The 21,568-nt window shown below is 45.7% G+C and overlaps 1 protein-coding gene across 1 annotated transcript in view; it reads left to right on the top strand.

Annotated features, from left to right (window-relative positions):
- Positions 1-964: 964 nt before the first annotated feature.
- The window catches only part of rasl10a (RAS-like, family 10, member A), a 32,624-nt gene continuing 12,020 nt past the window's right edge, over positions 965-21,568 (top strand). Inside the window, exons 1-2 of the mRNA XM_072664511.1 lie at positions 965-1,637; positions 17,671-17,795. Of these exons, the coding sequence (XP_072520612.1) occupies positions 1,422-1,637; positions 17,671-17,795 (341 nt within the window). The 5' untranslated portion in view covers positions 965-1,421. The remainder of the gene's footprint in view (positions 1,638-17,670; positions 17,796-21,568) is intronic.

Here is a 21,568-nt window from a genome sequence, read left to right as displayed (position 1 = left end):
TGCAGTGAGCCTGGAGCCTACCTGGAATCGCTGGACGCAAACACACCCCCAGTCATCTACCATAGCCAATTCATCAACTGTGTGTGTTTTTGGGAAGGCGGGGAAGAAGCTGGACTACCCAGAGGAAACCTACATGGACCTGGGAAGAGCCAGAGCCCCAATCCATCACAGCTGATCTCATCATGGCTTTCAGAAGTCCTTATTTAACTGGACCTGGTGGTGTTTGATATCTGGGTAGCCTTAGTGAAGATCAACCCCTCAACCCCCTGGTCCCCCTGGAGCTGTGGGTCAACGCCACTACACGTAGTGGTGCCGCTCAGATTACAGTGCTTAATCCCTTTACCTCTAGCTATCATTTATTCATAAATTTACAACTGTTAATACTCTACTGTGAAACTGTAGACAAAATACACACATGTCCAAATGTTTGTGGACACTCCCTCTAATAAATACATTCAGCTACTTAAAGTTGCTCCCATTGTTGACACATTGTTGGAGCAGATTATCATGACCCTATTGACTCCATGCTGCCAAATAATGCCAGGCGTGGACTAGGGGGGTATTAAGCCCCCCAGCACTGAGGAGCAGTGGAGCAGTGGACGAACTGTGTTCTATAAAATGATGATGGTGGTGGTTGTGGTGCTCCATCCATCCAACATCCTGACCTCACTACCACTCTCTCTCTTTTTTTTCTTTTTTTTTTGCTGAGTGCAATCAAATCCTCACAGCAATGCTCCGTCATCCCTGGACAGTAGAGACAGTTCCTCCAACAAAAGCAGGATCAGCTCTTTTTAATACCCTTGATTTCAGATGAAGCACTGAATGAGCAGGTGTCCCAATACTTTTGTCCATATTCTGTAAAACAAGAAAGGAAAAGCAGGAGATGCGTGTGTAGAACGGGAGAGAGAGAGAGAGAGAGCGTGCCAATGCAGCAGTGAGTGTGTGTGTGTGTGTGTGTGTGTGTGTGTGTGTGTGTGTGTGTGTGATCGTGGCGTGAAGCCGTGAGTTGTGGGAGGGGGGAAGAGCACGAGCGCAGCACGAGGATGGAGAAGAGGAGCGATGCAGGCAGACCACGAGACCTGACAGCATAACAGCTGCCGCTTGTGTGGAGGACAAAAGGTAGCGAGAGGAAGACGGAGAGATCAGCCTCCTGCATGAAGATCGCTGAGAAGCTGAGCGCTGCTGGAGTCCCCGATGGAAAGCAGCATCCGAGCATCTTCAGCATCGCTGGACCACTCTCACATGGTGCGCTTGGGGAAGAGATAGCAGCAGGACTGTGATCTGCAGGAGCGCATTCGGCGGCGAGGAGCTCACTAAGATGTCATTTGGCAGGAAGAACACCATCAGACCCCCAAACCCGCTCCGTCCGAAGGATTTGTGAAGGAGTCGTTGTCCATGGTGTAGCCCGAATCTCCCCCGGGATGGTCGAGACGCTGAGCATCGCTGTCATTGGAGCGCCTGGAGTGGGCAAAACTTCCATCATCCGCCGCTTCGTTTACAACGACTTCTCAGAGAGCTACAGCCCTACTCAGGAACGGTACGTCTACAGGCCCTCCGTCATCCTCAACGGGGTCATGTACGACCTGAAGATCCTGGACGTCCCACCGATTGCCTCGTTTCCTTCCAGCCCCACTCAGGTACAGGATACAGGCATGCGAAAAAGTTCTGTCCTGTGGTTTCTGTGATATATCCTGGTGGTCTCCAAACCGTGCTCCTGGAGATCCGTGTTCTTGCTTGTGGTTTATTGGTTTAGCTCTAACCCAAGTCTGGTGACATGATCTGGTCATAGCCCTCAGACGTCCTCGGTCTGGTTTGGAGGCAGTGCAGGACTGTAGATAAAGGCTGAAGGTGGAACCTTGGAGATGAACATCTAGAGGAACTAGGTTGTGTTGGAGGTCATACCATCAGGCATGCACATTGTGCTGAAGGTGAAATCTGCAGGACCTTGAGGTTTTAGGTCAATGTAAGTAAATCGCAAGGTGAAATCTTTGAGACCCTGCATTGTGCTGGAGGTGAGCGTAAGAGCACCAGCACCAAGTTCTAGATTAATTTGCCGGTGAAACCTGCAGGAACCTAGATAGTGTTGGAGGTCATACCTGCCAGAACATTGAGGCAGGGAAATTCAGTAAGCACTAATCGGTATTGTGATGAGTGATTGGCTAGGAGGGGAAACCTGCTGAGGTTGGGGGTGAGCTCTGCAGGAACCTACATTGTGCTGGGGCTGCAGGAGAGGGTGGATCTCCAGCAGAGTTCCAGAGCTAGTGACCGCGCTGGCCTTTCAGGTGCATGTGTAGGTGATGTATGCTTCCAATCTACAGCAAAGTGTAGCAAACGTGACCCTTCCTCAGCTGCAAAACTGAGGGTTCCTGTGCAAGACGACTTCTTTGTCTTAACCTAATCTGAGCTGAAGTACATCGCTGTGGAAAAAAAAAGCTGTGACATCAGAAAAGTTCTGGATCGGCCATATCTCCTCTAGCTCTCCTTTACATCGTCAGCTCCCGCCTCCGCCCTCCCCTTACCTTTTTTGTTTCGTATTTCTGGCCCAGGGAGAAAGGGAATTGCGCAACATGACAGTTCCTCCAACAAAAGCAGGATCAGCTCTTTTTAATATCCTTGATTTCAGAAAAAGCAATGAATTAGCAGGTGTATTTTGGGAGTTTTGGGAGTTTTAGGAGTTTGCTCCACCTGTAAAGTTAAAAACAATAGCCAGAATGGCCCTAGTATGATGGAAGCTAATTACAAATAATGCTAAAGCATGCAAATAATGCATGTCCAAATGTTTGTGGACACCCCTTCTAATAAATGCATTCAGCTACTTTAAGTTGCTCCCATTGTCGACACAAGAGCAGATTATCATGACCCTATTGGCTCCATGCTGCCTAATAATGTCAGGCATGGGCTAGTAGAGGGGTATAAAGCCCCCCAGCATTGAGGAGCTGTGGAGCAGTGGAAGAGCTGTGTTCTCTGGAATGATGGTGGTGGTGGTGGTGCTCCATTTAGCACTTTTGGATGGGATGAGGTGGGGTGGTGATGATCCATCCAACATCCTGACCTCTCTACCACTTTTGCAATCAAATCCTCACAGCAATGCTCCTTCTTCTCTGGACAGTAGAGACAGTAGATACAGTAGAGACAGTTCCTCCAACAAAAGCAGGATCAGCTCTTTTTAATACCCTTGATTTCAGAAGAAGCACTGAATGAGCAGGTGTCCCAATACTTTTGTCAAAATTCTTTTGGGAGTTTGCTCCTCCTGTAAGGTTAAAAACAACAGCCAGAATGACCTCGGTATGACGGAAGCTAATTACAAATAATGCTAATGATGGTGGGTACTTTATACACACACACACGCACACACACACACACAGGGTAGTCTATGGAGTGATGACGCATCTGGAGCTGAGGTGGTGGTAATGGGGGGGCCCCATAAAGGCTGCTGGGCCTGCTCTGGTTTAGGCGGAGGAATTCAGCAGCCCACGCTTTGCTCCTACTAAAATAAAGGACGTGGAATTAGTCCAGGTGCAGTCGGTCAGTTGGTCCCTCTCCTGTTACAATAGCAACCCGGGATGTGCTCACCAAGGGCCCGACAGATCGTAAAGCCATCAGCCGTGTCCCTCAGGGAGCTGTGGACTGTTTCCCCAGCTCACTTATCGTCTAATCCAGTGCCCTCCGGGTCCGACCGGCTCGGTGGAGCTCGGTGAAGAAGTCTGCGGGTTGAATCCGCTCGCCTGGTGCAGGCTGCGTAACGCTTATGGGGGAGAGGGCTTTCCTCCAGAAACAGATCTCGCCGGGGTAGTTGTTGCTATGGTGACGTGGCTTGACTAGAGCATCCGTAAGCATGTTTCATGTAGAACCCCCACAGGCAGAGATAGCTGGGATGGGTGGGGGTGGGGTGGAGTGGAGTGGAGTGGGATGGGGGGGACGACTACATTCCTGCTACATGATCTTCACTGTCTCAGCGATGGTCTCTCCTCGTTCCTGAACTTCTTCGCTCTGAGCCTCATTAAGACGTTATGAAGAGGTCAGGTGTCAGCTTGAGGGTCCAGCTTTCTTCGAGGAAGGTCTGACCAAGTTCTTGAAGTGAGGTCTCTTCACAATCTCATCTACTCTTGAGAAGGAACCCCCGGATCTTCTTCTTCTCACAGCCCCTTTCAGAAGTGCACCGTAACCTACTAGAACACTAGCCCCCCTGGTAACGTCCAGGTGAGCCCAGATGAGCAGTCATTGGTCATTTCCCAGAGAATTCACGGTGGGCCTGTTGATGTTTCTCATGCAACTGACGCATACGCTTTGCACCATGCCGTGCCTCCTGCCGTACGGCCTGCATGCGCTACACAGGCTCCGCCCCTTGCCTAAACCATGCCGAACAATTCCTGTAGTCAGAAAATCTCTGGCTGTTTAAGAGGACAACTCCGGAGAATGTCCAGGCCTGAATGTCCAGAGTTCATATGTGAAAACGGCTGAGGAGACTCTTTGCTCCTCCTAAAACAAAGAACATATATCTAGAACATCTAGTCCCTTGAGACCCACGTTGACCGTAGTTGACCCTAGAAACATGCAGTCATCTGTAATACCACCTTTAACCCTTTAAACCCTGAGAGCTTCAGTTCTTCACTCTTTATTACAAGTTTTGTAGACCCTAAACTAGAACCCTGAGGGACTCCATTAAATATGCTAACAGTTAACAAATGATTTATAGTGTTTTCTGTATTGGGATTATTGACTGAATCATGAACATGGGGTTTAAGGGGTTAAGGGGAAAGTCCATCAACTCCTAAACACCAGAAAATATAAACAAATTCATTGGAGGCTGGATTACGTCTACATTTATAGCATTTATCTGATGCTCTTATCCAGAGCGACTTACAAGGTTACTGGTATTACAGAGGTGGGGCAATGTAGTGTTAGGAGTCTGGCCCAAGGACTCTTATTGGTGTAGCGCAGCACCCACATTCACCCAGACCAGGAATTGAACCCCAGTTTCCCACATGGTGTAATAGCTCACTGGCAGGTAGTGGTGTTTTCTATTGCGCCACACCAACCACACATTTGTAATCAGAAAGGTGAACAAGGATGATTGGATGTAGTTTGCTTAGATTGCAGGACACCAGGTTTGAACCAGCAACCCACTAAACCAATGCGTTACCACTGCAGCACAGGGGAGGATCAGGTGTGTTATATGGAATCAGACGTTAGACGTTAAAATTCTGCGTTTGAATTCTGAAATATTGGAGAATCTCCCCTTTCTACATATCCAGGTCTTTGCCCGACCTGCAGCTGTTTTGAAATGTATGCAATAAAAAGCCCAGCGCTGACATCAGAAGACCCTCTCCAAACGGGGCCTTCTGAGGTCGCCAAGGCAACGGGACCTTCTGGTGAGGGTTGGTTTTTTTTTTAATATTAGGGTTTGGAGACGAGAGAGGAGACGAGTGTTGAATGTGAAAGCATGAGGGATGAAGAGATGTAGCCGGAGAAAAAAAACAAGACAAACAATCAGCCATAACATTAAAACCACCTGCGTTTTAAAGGCCTCTGCGAGACCTCTGAAGGTGTCCTGTGGTGTCTGGCCTCAAGACGTTAGCAGAGAGAGAGCGCTACTCCCTTAAGCAGGGGGTGCCTAAACTTCTGCAAAGCTCAGTGAATCCAAACAAGTGGTTTTAGAGGTGTTGAAGGGGTTAAAACCAAGCTGAAGAACAGCAGCGAGAGCAGCAGGAGAGCGCAGAGGGAAGCGAGAGAGAAGATGCAGAAGGAGAATGCCATAAAGGGCGAGTGAGACTGCAGCACTGCAGCGTTGCGCTCTCTCTCTCTCTCTCACGCTCTGAAATGGCTTTATTGAGCTCCATTAGCCTCAGCAGGGGTCCCGGGTGAATACACACTGGTTGGATATGGCCCGTTTCCGCTGAGCTAGGATGCTTCCACTCCTCACATCCCGACCTGACTCTCTGATCGGACTGCAAGTGGAGCAGAACCGAACCCCCGGAGGCTGTGCTTCATCTCCCAGCAGCCCTGATTGAGTTAAAGCAGGATTAGAGCCTCAGACTTGTGGGTAATCAGCACTTCATTACAGCTCCACACCCGTCCGCTAACGGCCTCTGTCTGATCTGAGCTCATCAATTTGACGAGTGAGCGCCGGCACGGCTCGGGTGGGCCGTTCGCTCCTGTTCACCCCCAAGACCTGCAGCGCTCCCGGGACTCGCGTTGTTCACAGAACCAGCCCTTAAAAGTTCCACAGAACGCATTTCTGAAGCATGTACGTTGTTTTTTGACGTATAAATAATAAGCGTGTGAGCTTGTTTGGGGTGATATTTGCTCAGATGTCCGTACCTCTATTTACCACCCTGTTACTTACGTCACTGCAGCGGCTCACAGGAGCCACGCAGCAAAGCATGGGTTTGTTTTTGCCACTGTTACAAAATATCTGGTGAATGTTTTGCTGGATGCTGTTGCTTGTCGTCTTGGTGGTGTAAAAGATGGAGAGATGTTAACGACTGGGACGTACAGAGCAGTGTGTCCCTCAGCAGCACTTCTGCAGGGGGTGCGTTTCTATGTGGCGCTTCCTGGAAGGGTGCTTCACTATAGGGGAACTTTCCCCGATGGTGTCTTTCTCTGTAGGGATTCCTTGAGGGGTACTTTACTCTGTGGCACTTTACCAAGGGATGCTTTTTGGGGCGTGGCTTCCCCAAGCTGGGCTTTGTTGGACATTGAGGATTTTTCTGAGGGGAATTTTATTTAGGGACACTTACCTGAAGGCTATTTCCCAGCCTGGGCTTCCCTGAGGGTGTTTTGTCTGGGTGGTACTTTTCTTGGTGGCGCTTCCCTGTGAGGCACTTTCCTTTGTGAGACTTCTCCAAGTGTCGCGTTCCCCAGCGGATCTTTCCCCAGTGGGGTTTCCTCAAGGGGCACTTTCCCTAGTGGTGCAACATTTCCCCAAAAAGGGGCATTTCCTCGAGGAACACTTTCCTGAAGGGCATTTTCCATGGTGGTACTTTTCTCAGTGGTTCTTCCCTAGGCAGAGTTTTCCAAAGCTGGGGCTTCCCTGCGGGGCAGTTTTCTGGGTGGCACTCACTTAGGATTGATTTCCTCTGTGGCACTTTCTGGACGGGTGCTTCCTTATAGGGGAATTTTTCTGATGTTTTTTGTAGGGATTCCATGAGGGGTACTTTCCTCTGTGGCACTTCACAGAGTGGCGATTTTCATCAGCAGTGCTTCCCTGAGGGCACTTTTCTCGGTGGCGCTTTACCAAGCGATGCTTTTATTGGTGGCACTTTCCTCACTTTTTGTGGTGTGACCTCCCTAAGCTGGGCCTCCTCGAGGGGTGCTTCCACCAGTGGGGCTTCCTTGGGGGGGATCAATGAGGGGAATTTCATTTAGGGGCAGGGAATTTCCCAGCGTGGGCTTCTGAGTGGTACTTGTCTTGGTGGCGCTTCCCTTTGAGGCACTTTCCTTACTTTGTGAGGCGTGCTACATTCGTCAGCAGATCATTCCCAAGTGATGCTTCCCCAAGGGGCTCTTTCCCCAGTGGGGAACATTTCCCCAATGAGGATTTTTTTTTGAGGGGCGTTTTCCATGGTGGTACTTTCCTCGGTGACACCTCCCCAATGGCCACTTTCCTCTGTGGTGCTTCCCTCTGTGGTGCTTCCCTCTGTGGTGCTTCCCTAGGCAGCATTTTCCCAAGGTGGAGCTTCCCTGAGGGGCAGTTTTCTGGGTGGCACTCACTTAGGAATGAGGAGCTCTTTTCTGGAGAGTACCACCTAGGAAAGCCCCAGTCAGACTGGATGGATCTTTGGTTCTTGGGTTGGATGCTCAGGTTCTAGGTAAGCAAACTTTAATTTGTGCAGAACCGACTTTAGAAAATCAGTGGCATGGTTTCAGAGAACCCTTTCAGAACCTTCATTTTATCCTAACCTAACCTAACATTAAACCCTCTGCTTTACTAAAGAACCATTGAAGAACCCTTGAAGAACCCTTGTTAGGACTGAAGGCTGTAGATGCGTCCTCTAGTTCAGGACAGGAGGAGGGAAGCGTGGACCAGAGCTTCAGCTGCAGGCTGTAAGAGCGAGGCTGCGCTCACAGCCGAGAGGAAGCCGCAGCAGAACTCCTGGGATGGCTGAGATTCCGTTTCAGCAGCAGCTTCGGCTTTTAGAGAGTGTTTTAGGGACCCCCGGGGGTCTCAAACAGAGATCAGACAGTGTGTTAGAGATGATGTTCATTTTGGAGATTAGTGTACGATGACTGTGAACGGCTTTGTGGATCTGCTGAGCGTCTGCTGCTGTGTTTACACCTCGCTCGGACAGATGGAGAGAGAGCCTTTATAAGTCTGTCTCTCTCTCTCTCTCTCTCAGTGTAGCTCTGTGATCAGCCGTAACAGAGGAGGCGTTTCTTTCCCACCCCTCCCTCCTCTTCCTCACCTTCCTCCTTCTCCTCCTCCACTCAGGGTTCTGTTGTTTTTGGGTTCTGCTCTCTTCTGTTTTATGGTTTTCTTTTCCATTCTGTTCTACTGTTACTCTTTCTTATGTTCTACAGTGTACTAATATGTAGTGCTGTGCTGCCGTATTCTATTCTATTCTATTCTATTCTATGCTATTATACTCTGTGCTGCTCAATTCTATTCTATTGTGCTCTATTCTATTCTATTATACTCTGTTCTGCTCTATTCTATTCTATTGTGCTCTATTCTATTATACTCTGCTCTATTCTATTATGCTCTGTTCCACTCTATTCTATTCTATTATGCTCTGTCTTGCTCTATTCTGTTCTATTGTACTCTATTCTATTCTATTATGCTCTGTTCTGCTCTATTCTATTCTATTGTACTCTATTCTATTGTACTTTGCTCTATTCTATTGTACTCCATTCTATTCTATTATACTCTATTCTGCTCTATTCTATTGTACTCTATTCTATTGTACTTTGCTCTATTCTATTGTACTCTATTCTATTCTGCTCTGTCTTGCTCTATTCTATTGTACTCCATTCTATTCTATTATACTCTGTTCTGCTCTATTCTATTCTATTGTACTCTATTCTGCTCTATTCTATTCTATTGTACTCTATACTATTGTACTCTATTCTATTGTACTCTATTCTGCTCTATTCTATTCTGCTCTATCCTATTCTATTGTACTCTATTCTATTGTACTTTGCTCTATTCTATTGTACTCCATTCTATTCTATTCTATTATACTCTGTTCTGCTCGATTCTATTCTATTGTACTCTATTCTATTGTACTTTGCTCTATTCTATTGTACTCCATTATATTCTATTATGCTCTGTCCTTCTCTATTCTATTCTATTATACTCCATTCTATTGCACTCTGTTCTATTCTGTTGTACTCCATTCTGTTCTATTATGCCCTGTTCTGTTCTATTCTGTTCTGTTGTACTCTGTTCCATTCTATTTCATTCTACTCCATTCTGTTGTATTCCATTCCTTTCTATTCTATTGTGCTCTGCTCTGTTCTATTCTATTCTACTTTATTCTATTCTGTTCTATTCTACTGTGCTCTGTCCTGCTCTGTGCTACACTACTATCATTCTGTTCAGTTCTTTTTGCACAGGGTTGTATTTGTTCTATTCTACTGCACTTTATTACTCTCCATTCAATTCTACTCTGTTCTGCCATATTCTATTTTATTCTATTCTCCTGTCCCTCTGTGTGCTCCAGTAGTTTCTCTACTGAGATGCTCTGTTGCTGTCTCACACACACTGTGGCTGTGCTGCTTTCTCAGAGAGGAGTGTGCTTGAGAAAACTAGAATCCAAACACCTGGCACACACCTGGCACACACCTGGATCACACCTGCTGCACACCTGGCACACACCTGGATCACACCTGTCACTGGGTTTTGGATTTGTACGTCTCCAGCTCTGAGCTGTAGGAGGTGCTGAGCCTCCTTCTGACAAAATGTATCTGCAAACCAAGAGCATGTGACTGGTCACATCGTCAGGAGGTCACAGGTTCAATCCCTAGTGGTGCCACAGCCATCCGTCAGTAACAGGGAGTCCCAGAGACCATTACTATCTTCCCTCACTCTGTGTAGGGTGTGTAGGATGGTCCTCCCTCTCCCCCGTCACTCAGTGTGGGTGATGCTAGCCAGCATGAGCATCTGTTCGCTGATGTGAAACACCATGCTAGCCTTCACCCCCCCCCCCCCCCCCCTAGAACCTGTAGCACTGTTTGAGTTCTAGATAGTAGGAGAACTGGGAATGACTAAGCTATAGTGATTTACAGTCTTATGACATCTGCTCTATTCTATTATGCTCTGTTCCATTCTATTCTATTCTATTCTATTATGCTCTGTCTTGCTCTATTCTGTTCTATTGTACTCTATTCTATTCTATTATTCTGTTCTGCTCTATTCTATTGTACTCTATTCTATGCTGTTATGCTCTGTTCTGCTCTATTATATTGTACTCTATTCTATTCTATTCTATTATGCTCTGTCTTGCTCTATTCTGTTCTATTGTACTCTGCTCTATTCTATTGTACTCTGCTCTATTCTATTATGCTCTGTTCTATTCTATTGTACTCTATTCTATTCTATTATGCTCTGTTCTATTCTATTGTACTCTGTTCTATTCTATTATGCTCTGTTCTATTCTATTGTACTCTATTCTATTCTATTATGCTCTGTTCTATTCTATTGTACTCTATTCTATTCTATTGTGCTCTGTCTTGCTCTATTCTGTTCTATTGTACTCTGCTCTATTCTATTCTATGCTATTATGCTCTGTTCTGTTCTATTCTATTCTATTATGCTCTGTTCTGTTCTATTCTATTCTATTCTATTATGCTCTGTTCTGTTCTGTTATATTCTATTCTATTATGCTCTGTTCTGTTCTATTCTATTCTATTCTATTCTATTATGCTTTGTCTTGCTCTATTCTGTTCTATTGTACTCTGCTCTATTCTATTATGCTCTGTTCTATTCTGTTCTGTTCTATTCTATTCTATTCTATTCTATTATACTCTGTCTTGCTCTATTGGGTGATGCTAGCCTTACACTATTACAGGGGTCCTCACCCTCCATCCACAAACACACCTGATGCACCTGAGCTGACAGGCAGCAGTGGATTACCCGGCTGCATTTAAGCAGCATGTCAGAATCCAGATTATGTTGGATGATGCAGAACATTAAATTATGCTGGATTACACAGAGTATCATACTGAACCCCACGTCCATTTAGCAGATCAAAGTCTGAAGAGGAGCTCCATCAAACATTTCAGCTTTATTAAGCAGCTCAGATGAACATTGAATCATTCAGAGTGGCGGTTTGGGGGGGTTGGAGTGAAATGCTCGGTTCTAGATAACCTTACCTGGTCAGAACACGTCTCTGAAGCTCTAATAATAAAAGCTCCTCACAGAAAGTTCTTCACCTAATGGTGATGAAGACGCTGCCTGATGCCTGAGACACGGTTCTACCAGAGTTCTGAGAAGAGTTCGGCTCTAGAACCTGCTTTTAAATTCAGATCATTAAAATGGTGGAGGGATACATGCTGCAGGGTGTAGTGCGGCAACAGAAAGTAGTCCCTAAAGAGAACTGGATTAGTGGAGATTCTCTATTCACTATTTTACCTTCATCATCATCATCATCATCCATATAAAACTCAGAAGACTCGTGTAGCTTCACTGGTGGGTTTGGACTTGACGATGTAAATAAAAAAGGTATAAAAAGGTGTTGTTGTCATGGCGACCTTGGATTTTTTTTTTAAGCACATCAGTGATAACAGAGCGGGTGGATGAATTTAGGTAAAGGTGCTGGTTTTTATGACATCACACACTTTATTTTTCCATTATATGGACCCTTTGAATTGCAGTCATGGCGGCGGGATACATGCTGCAGGGTACAATGCATTAAGAAGTAGTCCCTAAAAATGTATTTCTTCAAATTAGCCACAGCGTTACCATCCTCATCATCATCATCATCATCATCATCATCATCATTCCATAAAACACTCATTTCACTCAGAAGACCCGTGAAGGTTCACTGGTGGGTTTGGATGATCGTCAATAAATGGCTATATTGGTGTTGTAGTCATGGCAACCGACGCCTGGTAGCATTCACCCCCACTGTAAAGGAAGTTGCAGGAGCTCTCGTTCAGTGATGAGTTATCCCTGTGTGTCAAACTGAAGCTTCCTCATTCCGCACGCATGGCTGGAACGCATGTGGGGATCCAGTAGGAAGATGAAGATGGGGGATGAAGATGGGGGATGAAGAGTGGGGATGAAGAAGGAGGCGAACGTTCTCCTGCCGCACAGCGCTCCTGCTTTTACGATGAGACACGGGGACAAGTGTCTATTTTTAGCTCAGCAGAGCTGGTGGTGCATCCAAAGCACCTTGGATAAGGATTTTAACAGGCTGCTCCATGGGTGTGTGGGCAGAACACACACACACACACACACACACACACAGCACCAGCTTGTAAGTGTAGGCGTAAAAACACAGGAGCTATCTTTAGTCCAATAGTGCAGGCGAGAGGGTACAGCGCTGCCTTTTTGGGCTTTTTCTCTGTTATTGGGCCGGGTTGGCGGGCAGGCAGGCAGGCAGGCAGGCAGGCAGGCGGGTGGTTAGGCAGGCGGGTTTGGCCTGGGCAGCTTTAAGAGAGGCTTAATCTGTGTTTTGTCTAATCAGGTTAATCTTCCATAGGTGGGCGCTCAGTGTACATGCACTGCATTAACCAATCAATAACCCTCACAGATATACCAAAAGTTTGTGGACACCCCTTCTAATGAATGCATTCAGCTACTTGAAGTACTGTCAATAGAATAGGACTCTCTGGAGCAGATCTACATCATGACCCTATTGGCTCCATGCTGCCTAATAATGCCAGGCGTGGGCTAGAGGGGGATAAATAAAGCCCCCCAGCATTGAGGAGCTGTGGAGCAGTGGAAGAGCTGTGTTCTCTGGACTGATGGTGGTGGTGGTGGAGCTCCATCCAGTACTTTTGGGATGAGGTGGGGATGGGGATCTCTCTTCTCTCTTTCCTCTCAAAGATTCTCGAACGTTCTGTCTACAACCAACTGTCTCTCTTTCTCACTCTGAACAATCTTCAGGACCCTAACCAGTCTGGCTTCAAAGCTGCACACTCTACTGAAACTGCTCTCATTGCAGTTACAGAGAAGCTCCATGCAGCTAAAGCTGCCAGACTGTCCTCGGTTCTGATCCTTCTTGACCTCTCCGCAGCTTTTGACACAGTGGACCACAAGATCCTCCTGTCTATCCTTGCCGGTCTTGGAATTACCGGCTCTGCATGGCAATGGTTCGCATCATACATGCAGGGACGCTCATACCAGGTAACGTGGCAGGGCGACACGTCCGCTCCTTGTAGTCTCTCCACTGGCGTTCCACAAGGCTCAGTTCTTGGTCCTCTTCTTTTCTCACTGTACACTCACTCTCTTGGTAAAGTGATATCCTCCCATGGATTCTCTTACCACTGTTACGCCGACGACACTCAACTCATGCTCTCTTTCCCACCGTCTGACACACAGGTCTCCACCCGTATCTCAGCATGCCTCGCCGACGTCTCGTCTTGGATGGCGGCTCACCACCTCAAACTCAACCCCAGCAAGACGGAGCTGCTGTACATCCCGGGAACTGCTGGACCAAGAAACGATCTTGCCATCACCTTCGAGAACTCACTGGTCACTCCCTCTACTGAAGCCCGCAGCCTTGGTGTAGTGATGGATGATCAGTTATCGTTCTCAAGTCATGTTGCAAACGTAACTCGGTCCTGCAGATTTCTTCTGTACAACATCCGGAGAATTCCACCCTTCCTCTCTAGAGAGGCCACCCAGGTGCTTGTTCAGTCTCTCGTCACTTCCAGACTTGACTACTGCAACTCTCTTCTGGCTGGTCTCCCTCTGCGCACCATCAGGCCCCTGCAACTCATCCAGAATGCAGCGGCACGGGTCGTCCTCAATGTCCCTAAATTCAGCCATGTCACTCCACTGCTGCGTTCTCTCCACTGGCTTCCTGTAGCTCCTTCCCGTATCAGATTCAAAACCCTGACGCTGGCCTACAAAGCCAAGAACGGACCAGCCCCTCCGTATCTAATGGCAATGGTCAAAAGCCGATCCGCACCAAGAGCCCTTCGAGCTTCAAGTACGGCTCGGCTCGACCCACCATCCCTCAAAATCCGCGGAAGACAAGCGTCCAGGCTTTTTTCTGTCCTGGCACCAAAGTGGTGGAATGAGCTGCCCCTGGATGTCCGAACGGCCGAGTCGCTCGCTGTCTTCAAACGCAGACTGAAGACCCACCTCTTCAGAGAGTACTTGGACGAATAGTTCTATGGTCGCCTTATTGTATTGTGTTTAGTAATGTCTAAGCTTGGAGGTATCCTTTGAATTATTAGTCTATTCTAACTAGCTGAGGCTTTTCTTGGGTAAATAATAAAGCACTTTGTAAGTCGCTCTGGATAAGAGCGTCTGCTAAATGCCGTAAATGTAAATGTAAATGTAAATGAGGAGGTGTGGATGAGGAGGTGGGGAGTGATCTCACTAACACTCTTGTTGCTGAATGCAATCAAATGCAATCAGCTTCTCAAAAATCTAATAGAAACTGTGTTTCTCTTCTGACTCTGTTATCAGCCTCCTCCTCTCACCCTGTGTGTTCTTCAGTGCTCAGGACCCCACAGGACGGACCACCACAGAGCTGACTGTAATTTTTTGGGTGGGGGGTCATTCTCAGCACTGCAGTGACACTGACTGACCGACATGCTGGTGGAGAGTGTGTTAGTAGTGTGTGTTCATCTGACCTGTAAAAACACATAAATTTAACAATAAAATTATCTCTCTCTCTCTCTCTCTCTCTCTCTCTTAGTCCTTTTATATTCTCTCTCTCTCTCTCTCTCTCTCTCTCTCTCTCTCTCTCTTTCTCTTAGTCCTTTTATATTCTCTCTCTCTCTCTCTCTCTCTCTCTTAGTCCTTTTATATTCTCTCTCTCTCTCTCTCTCTCTTAGTCCTTTTATATTCTCTCTCTCTCTCTCTCTCTTAGTTCTTTTATATTCTCTCTCTCTCTTAGTTCTTTTATATTCTCTCTCTCTCTCTCTTAGTCCTTTTATATTCTCTCTCTCTCTCTCTTAGTCCTTTTATATTCTCTCTCTCTCTCTCTTAGTCCTTTTATATTTTCTCTCTCTCTCTCTCTCTCTCAGTCCTTTTATATTCTCTCTCTCTCTCTCTCTTAGTCCTTTTATATTCTCTCTCTCTCTCTCTCTCTCTCTCTTAGTCCTTTTATATTCTCTCTCTCTCTCTCTTAGTCCTTTTATATTCTCTCTCTCTCTCTCTCTCTCTCTTAGTCCTTTTATATTCTCTCTCTCTCTCTCTTAGTCCTTTTATATTCTCTCTCTCTCTCTCTCTCTTAGTTCTTTTATATTCTCTCTCTCTCTTAGTTCTTTTATATTCTCTCTCTCTCTCTCTCTTAGTCCTTTTATATTCTCTCTCTCTCTCTCTCTCTCTCTTAGTCCTTTTATATTCTCTCTCTCTCTCTCTTAGTCCTTTTATATTCTCTCTCTCTCTCTCTCTCTCTCTTAGTCCTTTTATATTCTCTCTCTCTCTCTCTCTCTTAGTTCTTTTATATTCTCTCTCTCTCTTAGTTCTTTTATATTCTCTCTCTCTCTCTCTCTCTTAGTCCTTTTATATTCTCTCTCTCTCTTAGTTCTTTTATATTCTCTCTCTCTCTCTCTCTTACTCCTTTTATATTCTCTCTCTCTCTCTCTCTCTTAGTTCTTTTATATTCTCTCTCTCTCTCTTAGTCCTTTTATATTCTCTCTCTCTCTTAGTTCTTTTATATTCTCTCTCTCTCTCTCTCTCTCTTACTCCTTTTATATTCTCTCTCTCTCTCTCTCTTAGTTCTTTTATATTCTCTCTCTCTCTCTTAGTTCTTTTATATTCTCTCTCTCTCTCTCTCTTAGTTCTTTTATATTCTCTCTCTCTCTCTCTCTCTCTCTTAGTTCTTTTATATTCTCTCTCTCTCTCTCTCTCTCTCTCTCTCTCTCTCTCTCTCTCGCCCCCCCCCCCTCTCTCTCTCAGTAACAGTGTGAGTGGCACCATATTTGTCTGTGTGTCTGATTGCATTCATTAACACAGCCCTGGTGTGTGTGAGAGAGAGAGAGAGAGTGTGTGTGTAAACTGGTTAGTGTGCAGCACAGAATGAAGGTGATTATTCCCACTGCTGATGTGTGTGTGTGTGTGTGTGTGTGTGTGTGTGTGTGTGTGTGTGTGTGTGTGTGTGTGTGTGTGTGTGAGCACCACTGTCTGGATTCACCTTCAGATGGATGGATTTCATTTCCATGCTTTCACCAGCAGTTACAGCTGTGTGTGTGTGTGTGTGTGTGAGACCACCTGCCTAATATGGAGCTCTGCTGGTAGGCACTATCAGCTGCATACGGGGAACACCTCACAAGACCTGCCTGATGTTTAGAGGAACCGCTGAACCTGTTGTAGAACAGTCTAACCGCTGCGTTTACTAAAGAACCCTTGGAGAACCTCCTTTTTAAGAGTAACAAAGTGTGACTTCTAAAAATAGTGGATCCCATTTGCAAGAGGTTCTACATCATAGAACCATTACTTTACAAAGGAACCATTAAAGAACCATTAAAGAACCTTTTCATTAAGTCAAACTGAAACTAATTGATTTCTCTTTGGAATAGAACATCTACAAGATGTTCCATCACTGAGAGGAACCATGTAACCAAGCCTCTTAGAACCCCCCTTTGCATTACAGGTGCTGTTAAATGTAGGACTCTATGCAGGCCAACAAGAACACCTCCCTGGGTCGTCACGGTTCTGTGTAGAACCATTGCTTTGAGAAACCCCTTACCAAAACCAAAAGGCGCTTTGACTCCTTACAATAGTGGAACCCTTTCTGGTTCTATACAGAGTCCTTTATTTTAATGGTTCTGCAAGATGTTCTCCATCATTGAGGGGAACCTTTTAACCAGTGGAGAACCTCATTTCTCCTGCTTCAGCGCCTTCATCCTCCTCAAGAACTGACTGTTCACTCGCTGCCTAATATGTAGATCCAGCTATATTTATTTATATATATATTTATTTATATATTTATATATGTGTGTAGGTGTGAGTGTATTTCTGTTGTCTCTCGCTCGCTCACTCTCTCTCACTCTCTCTCACTAATCTGTATTCTGCTCACAGTCTGAGAGCTTTCTACTCACAACAAGTGATTATACGATCTCGCTCGAGAGCAGCGAAAGCAGGGGCGAGCGAGCTGAGCAAAGTGTAGGAGAGAGAACAGGAGGATATACAGAAAGAGAGAGAGAGAGAGAGAGAGAGAGAGAGAGAGAGAGAGAGGAGGTCAGTGTGTCACGACCGATGCAATTTGCCCTGAGCTCTTTTCAGTCTTACCCCACTGTACTGCATAATTACCATTAGTAAATCATTCCCGCTGTTGCGCTCTCGCTGAGGGGGGTGGCGGGAACTGCATGCAAATGACCTTCTGAAACAGACTCAGCCAGGAAGGCCACTTCAGCGGTCAGCGGTTTGATAGGAGAGAAGAGCAGAGTTCGGACACTCACCTGTTCATTTTGGTGGACAGGGGTCTGCATGGGCACTCTGCTCTGCCCCGTCATGCAGTTACGCAGCCCCATGCACAGCAGGGGGCGCTGCACTTTAGTAACCATCATTAAACATCTCTGGTGTGTGTGTGTGTGTGCTTGTAGGAGTGGCTGGACTCACGCTGCAGAGGGGTCCGTAATGCCAGTGCCTACATCCTGGTGTACGACATCTGCTGTGTGGAGAGCTTCGAGTACGTCAAGATGATACGCCAGCAGATCGTAGATAACAGGTGGAGTATCTCCTATACACACACCAGACTCCGCCCACAAATGAATTCTTTCATAGCTACTGTTGCTAAGTTTACAGAACCCAAATGAGAGACTGTAGCTCCGCCTCCTCAGTGTATATCACAATACCTACATTTAGAGAGTTATTAATATTCACCCTAATGAGAGACTGTAGCTCCGCCTCCTCAGTGTATATCACAATACCTACATTTAGAGCGTTATTAATATTCACCCTAATGAGAGACTGTAGCTCCGCCTCCTCAGTGTAAATCACAATACCTACATTTAGAGTTATTAATATTCACCCTAATGAGAGACTGTAGCTCCTCCTCCTCAGTGTATATCACAATACCTACATTTAGAGTTATTAATATTCACCCTAATGAGAGACTGTAGCTCCGCCTCCTCAGTGTATATCACAATACCTACATTTAGAGCGTTATTAATATTCACCCTAATGAGAGACTGTAGCTCCGCCTCCTCAGTGTATATCACAATACCTACATTTAGAGCGTTATTAATATTCACCCTAATGATAGACTGTAGCTCCTCCTCCTCAGTGTATATCACAATACCTACATTTAGAGCGTTATTAATATTCACCCTAATGAGAGACTGTAGCTCCGCCTCCTCAGTGTATATCACAATACCTACATTTAGAGCGTTATTAATATTCACCCTAATGAGAGACTGTAGCTCCTCCTCCTCAGTGTATATCACAATACCTACATTTAGAGCATTATTAATATTCACCCTAATGAGAGACTGTAGCTCCGCCTCCTCAGTGTATATCACAATACCTACATTTCGAGCGTTATTAATATTCACCCTAATGAGAGACTGTAGCTCCTCCTCCTCAGTGTATATCACAATACCTACATTTCGAGCGTTATTAATATTCACCCTAATGAGAGACTGTAGCTCCTCCTCCTCAGTGTATATCACAATACCTACATTTAGAGCGTTATTAATATTCACCCTAATGAGAGACTGTAGCTCCTCCTCCTCAGTGTATATCACAATACCTACATTTAGAGCGTTATTAATATTCACCCTAATGAGAGACTGTAGCTCCTCCTCCTCAGTGTATATCACAATACCTACATTTAGAGTGTTATTAATATTCACCCTAATGAGAGACTGTAGCTCCGCCTCCTCAGTGTATATCACAATACCTACATTTAGAGCTTTATTAATATTCACCCTAATGAGAGACTGTAGCTCCGCCTCCTCAGTGTACATCACCTCCTTCGTTTCTAGACAGCCTGCATGCAGATCAGATCAGTCCAGCTAAAGAGAAACTGATGAAGGAAGCGGCTTTGAGGAGACGCTTCATTAATATCAGTGATTGACCCGTCCAGCGGTGATGAACAAACAGTGTCAGACTGAATCGGCTGCTTCTGATTGGTTGTGATGTGTTTTTAATAGCGCTCGTTCCTCTGTTCTCCAGACTGACAGAACCTTAATGAGATGATATCTGAGAGCGGGCTGAGTGACAGCAGTGAGCCGTCCTCCTGCCGCCGTCCACTCCCCACTGTCCACTCTGCCTAATGAGGATAAATAGAGACACTAATGTGAAACTGACCTCAGAACTGCAGACTCTAGCTTAAGCAATCTAGGCGGTTGCTAGGGTGTTTAACTTGTTGCTGGGCATTGCTGAATGGTTGCTATGTTCTCCCAGGCACTGATTAGGGTGCTACTAACTGGTTGTTCTGCTATGTCTTGATGGTTGCTATGGTGTTGTCAAGTGGTTGTTCTGGTTTTTCAAGTAGTTGCTATTGTCTTCCAAATGGTTGCTAGGGCATTCCTAGTGGTTTTTTATTACCCCAGGCAATAATTAGGGTGCTCCCACCTGGCTGGTTTGATGCGTCTTTGTGGTTGCTAGGGTGTTGCCTGATGATGATAGTGGTGTTTTAAGGGGTTGCTAAGGCATTGCTAAGTTTGATTTAGGTGTTGGTAACCAGTTGTTGCTAGGGTGTTGCCAGATGATGACAGTGGTGTTTTAAGTGGTTGCTAGGGCATTGCTAAGTTTGATTAAGATGTGGGTAACCAGTTGTTATGGTATGTCTTGGTGGTTGCTAGGGTTTTGCCAGATGATGACAGTGGTGTTTTAAGTGGTTGCTAGGGCATTGCTAAGTTTGATTAAGATGTGGGTAACCAGTTGTTATGGTAGGTCCTAGTGGTTGCTAGGGTGTTGCCAGATAGTGACAGTTGTGTTTAAGGGGTTGCTAAGGTATTGCTAGGTTTGATTAAGGTGTTGGTAACCAGTTGTTATGTTATGTATTGGTGGTTGGTATGGTTTCCAGATGGTGACTGGGATGTTTTCTACTGGTTGCTAAGGCATTGCTATGTTTCATTATAGTGTTACTGACCAGTTGTTATGTTATGTATTGGTGGTTGCTAGGGTTATGCCAGATGGTAAAAGTAATATTTAAGTAGTTGCAAGGACATTGCTGAGTTTAATTAAGGTGTTGGTAACCAGTTGTTATGGTATGTCCTGGTGGTTGCCAGATGGTGACAGTGGTGTTTTAAGGGCTTGCTATGGTATTGCTAGGTTTGATTAAGATGTTGTTATGGTATGTCTTGGTGGTTGGTAGGGTGTTTTCAGATGGTGACTGGGATGTTTTCTACTGGTTGCTAGGTCATTGCTATGTTTGACTATGGTGTTACTAACCAGTTGTTATGATATGTCTTGGTGGTTGCTAGGGTGTTGCCAGATGGTGAAAGTAGTATTTAAGTGGTTGCTAGGGCATTGCTATGTTTAATTACGATGTTGGTAAACAGTTATTATGATATGTCCTGGTGGTTGCTAGGGTGTGGTGACAGTGGTGTTAGGGCATTGCTAACTGGCTCAAATGTTTTCCAAGATATTGCTAAGCTGTGGTCTATTGCTTTACCTAACTGCTGTAATATGTCAGGTGGTTTTATGTCTGGATGCTCCACGTAGTTGCTAAGTGGTTGCTTGGGTGTTGCTAGGTGGTTTGTGAGGTGTACACAGTGTTCCAGGTGGTTGCTAGGGTATGGGGCAGTTTTAAAGACTGTAAAAATGTCTTTCATTCCAAAGTCATTTATGGTTGATATGGAACTTGCAGGACACCAGTACCTCAGAGCAGAGCTTGACCTCTCGTGTATTACTGCATGAATATCTCCCGGTTTCACCCAGACTGAGAACAGCATGTATTTGCATGCGGGGTGTGTTGCTATGCAGATGTGGTAATAAGCTTTAGCCCAGGGCTGTAAACTCAGCCTGTGAAGCGTGTAAAGGTGACGTGCCCGGTCACATTCACTAATCAGATGCAATCCTTTGTTTGGGAGGTGAGCTCGTTAATGAAGTCCACCCCGGGTCAACTCCTCCGTTGTTCAGCACGCAGACTGGGCTGTATAGAGAACCCAGTGCAGAATGACCTTGAATGACCGTAACTACCATAGCAACCACCTGGCATATCAAAGCAACCACTTACAACCACCATAGCAGCCAATCAGAAATACCATAGCAGCCAATTAGAAATACCATAGCAGCCACTAAACACCACCATAGCAACCACCTATTAACACCATAGCAACCATTTAGATGTACCATGGCAACTAGAAGAAATATGATAGAAACCACCTACAAACTACTCAACAACACTATATGAACCACTTAGAAACACCACAGCAACCACCAAAGACCACTATAGCAACCACCTATCAACGCCATAGCAGCCAATTAGAAATACCATAGCAGCCACCTGAAATATCATAGCAACCACTAAACACCACCTTAGCAACCACC

The sequence above is a fragment of the Salminus brasiliensis genome, chromosome 20 (genome assembly GCF_030463535.1).
Source record: "Salminus brasiliensis chromosome 20, fSalBra1.hap2, whole genome shotgun sequence".
Lineage (NCBI taxonomy): Eukaryota > Metazoa > Chordata > Actinopteri > Characiformes > Bryconidae > Salminus > Salminus brasiliensis.
Note: the sequence above shows the minus strand (reverse complement) of the source record. Positions and strands in the feature narration are given on the sequence as shown.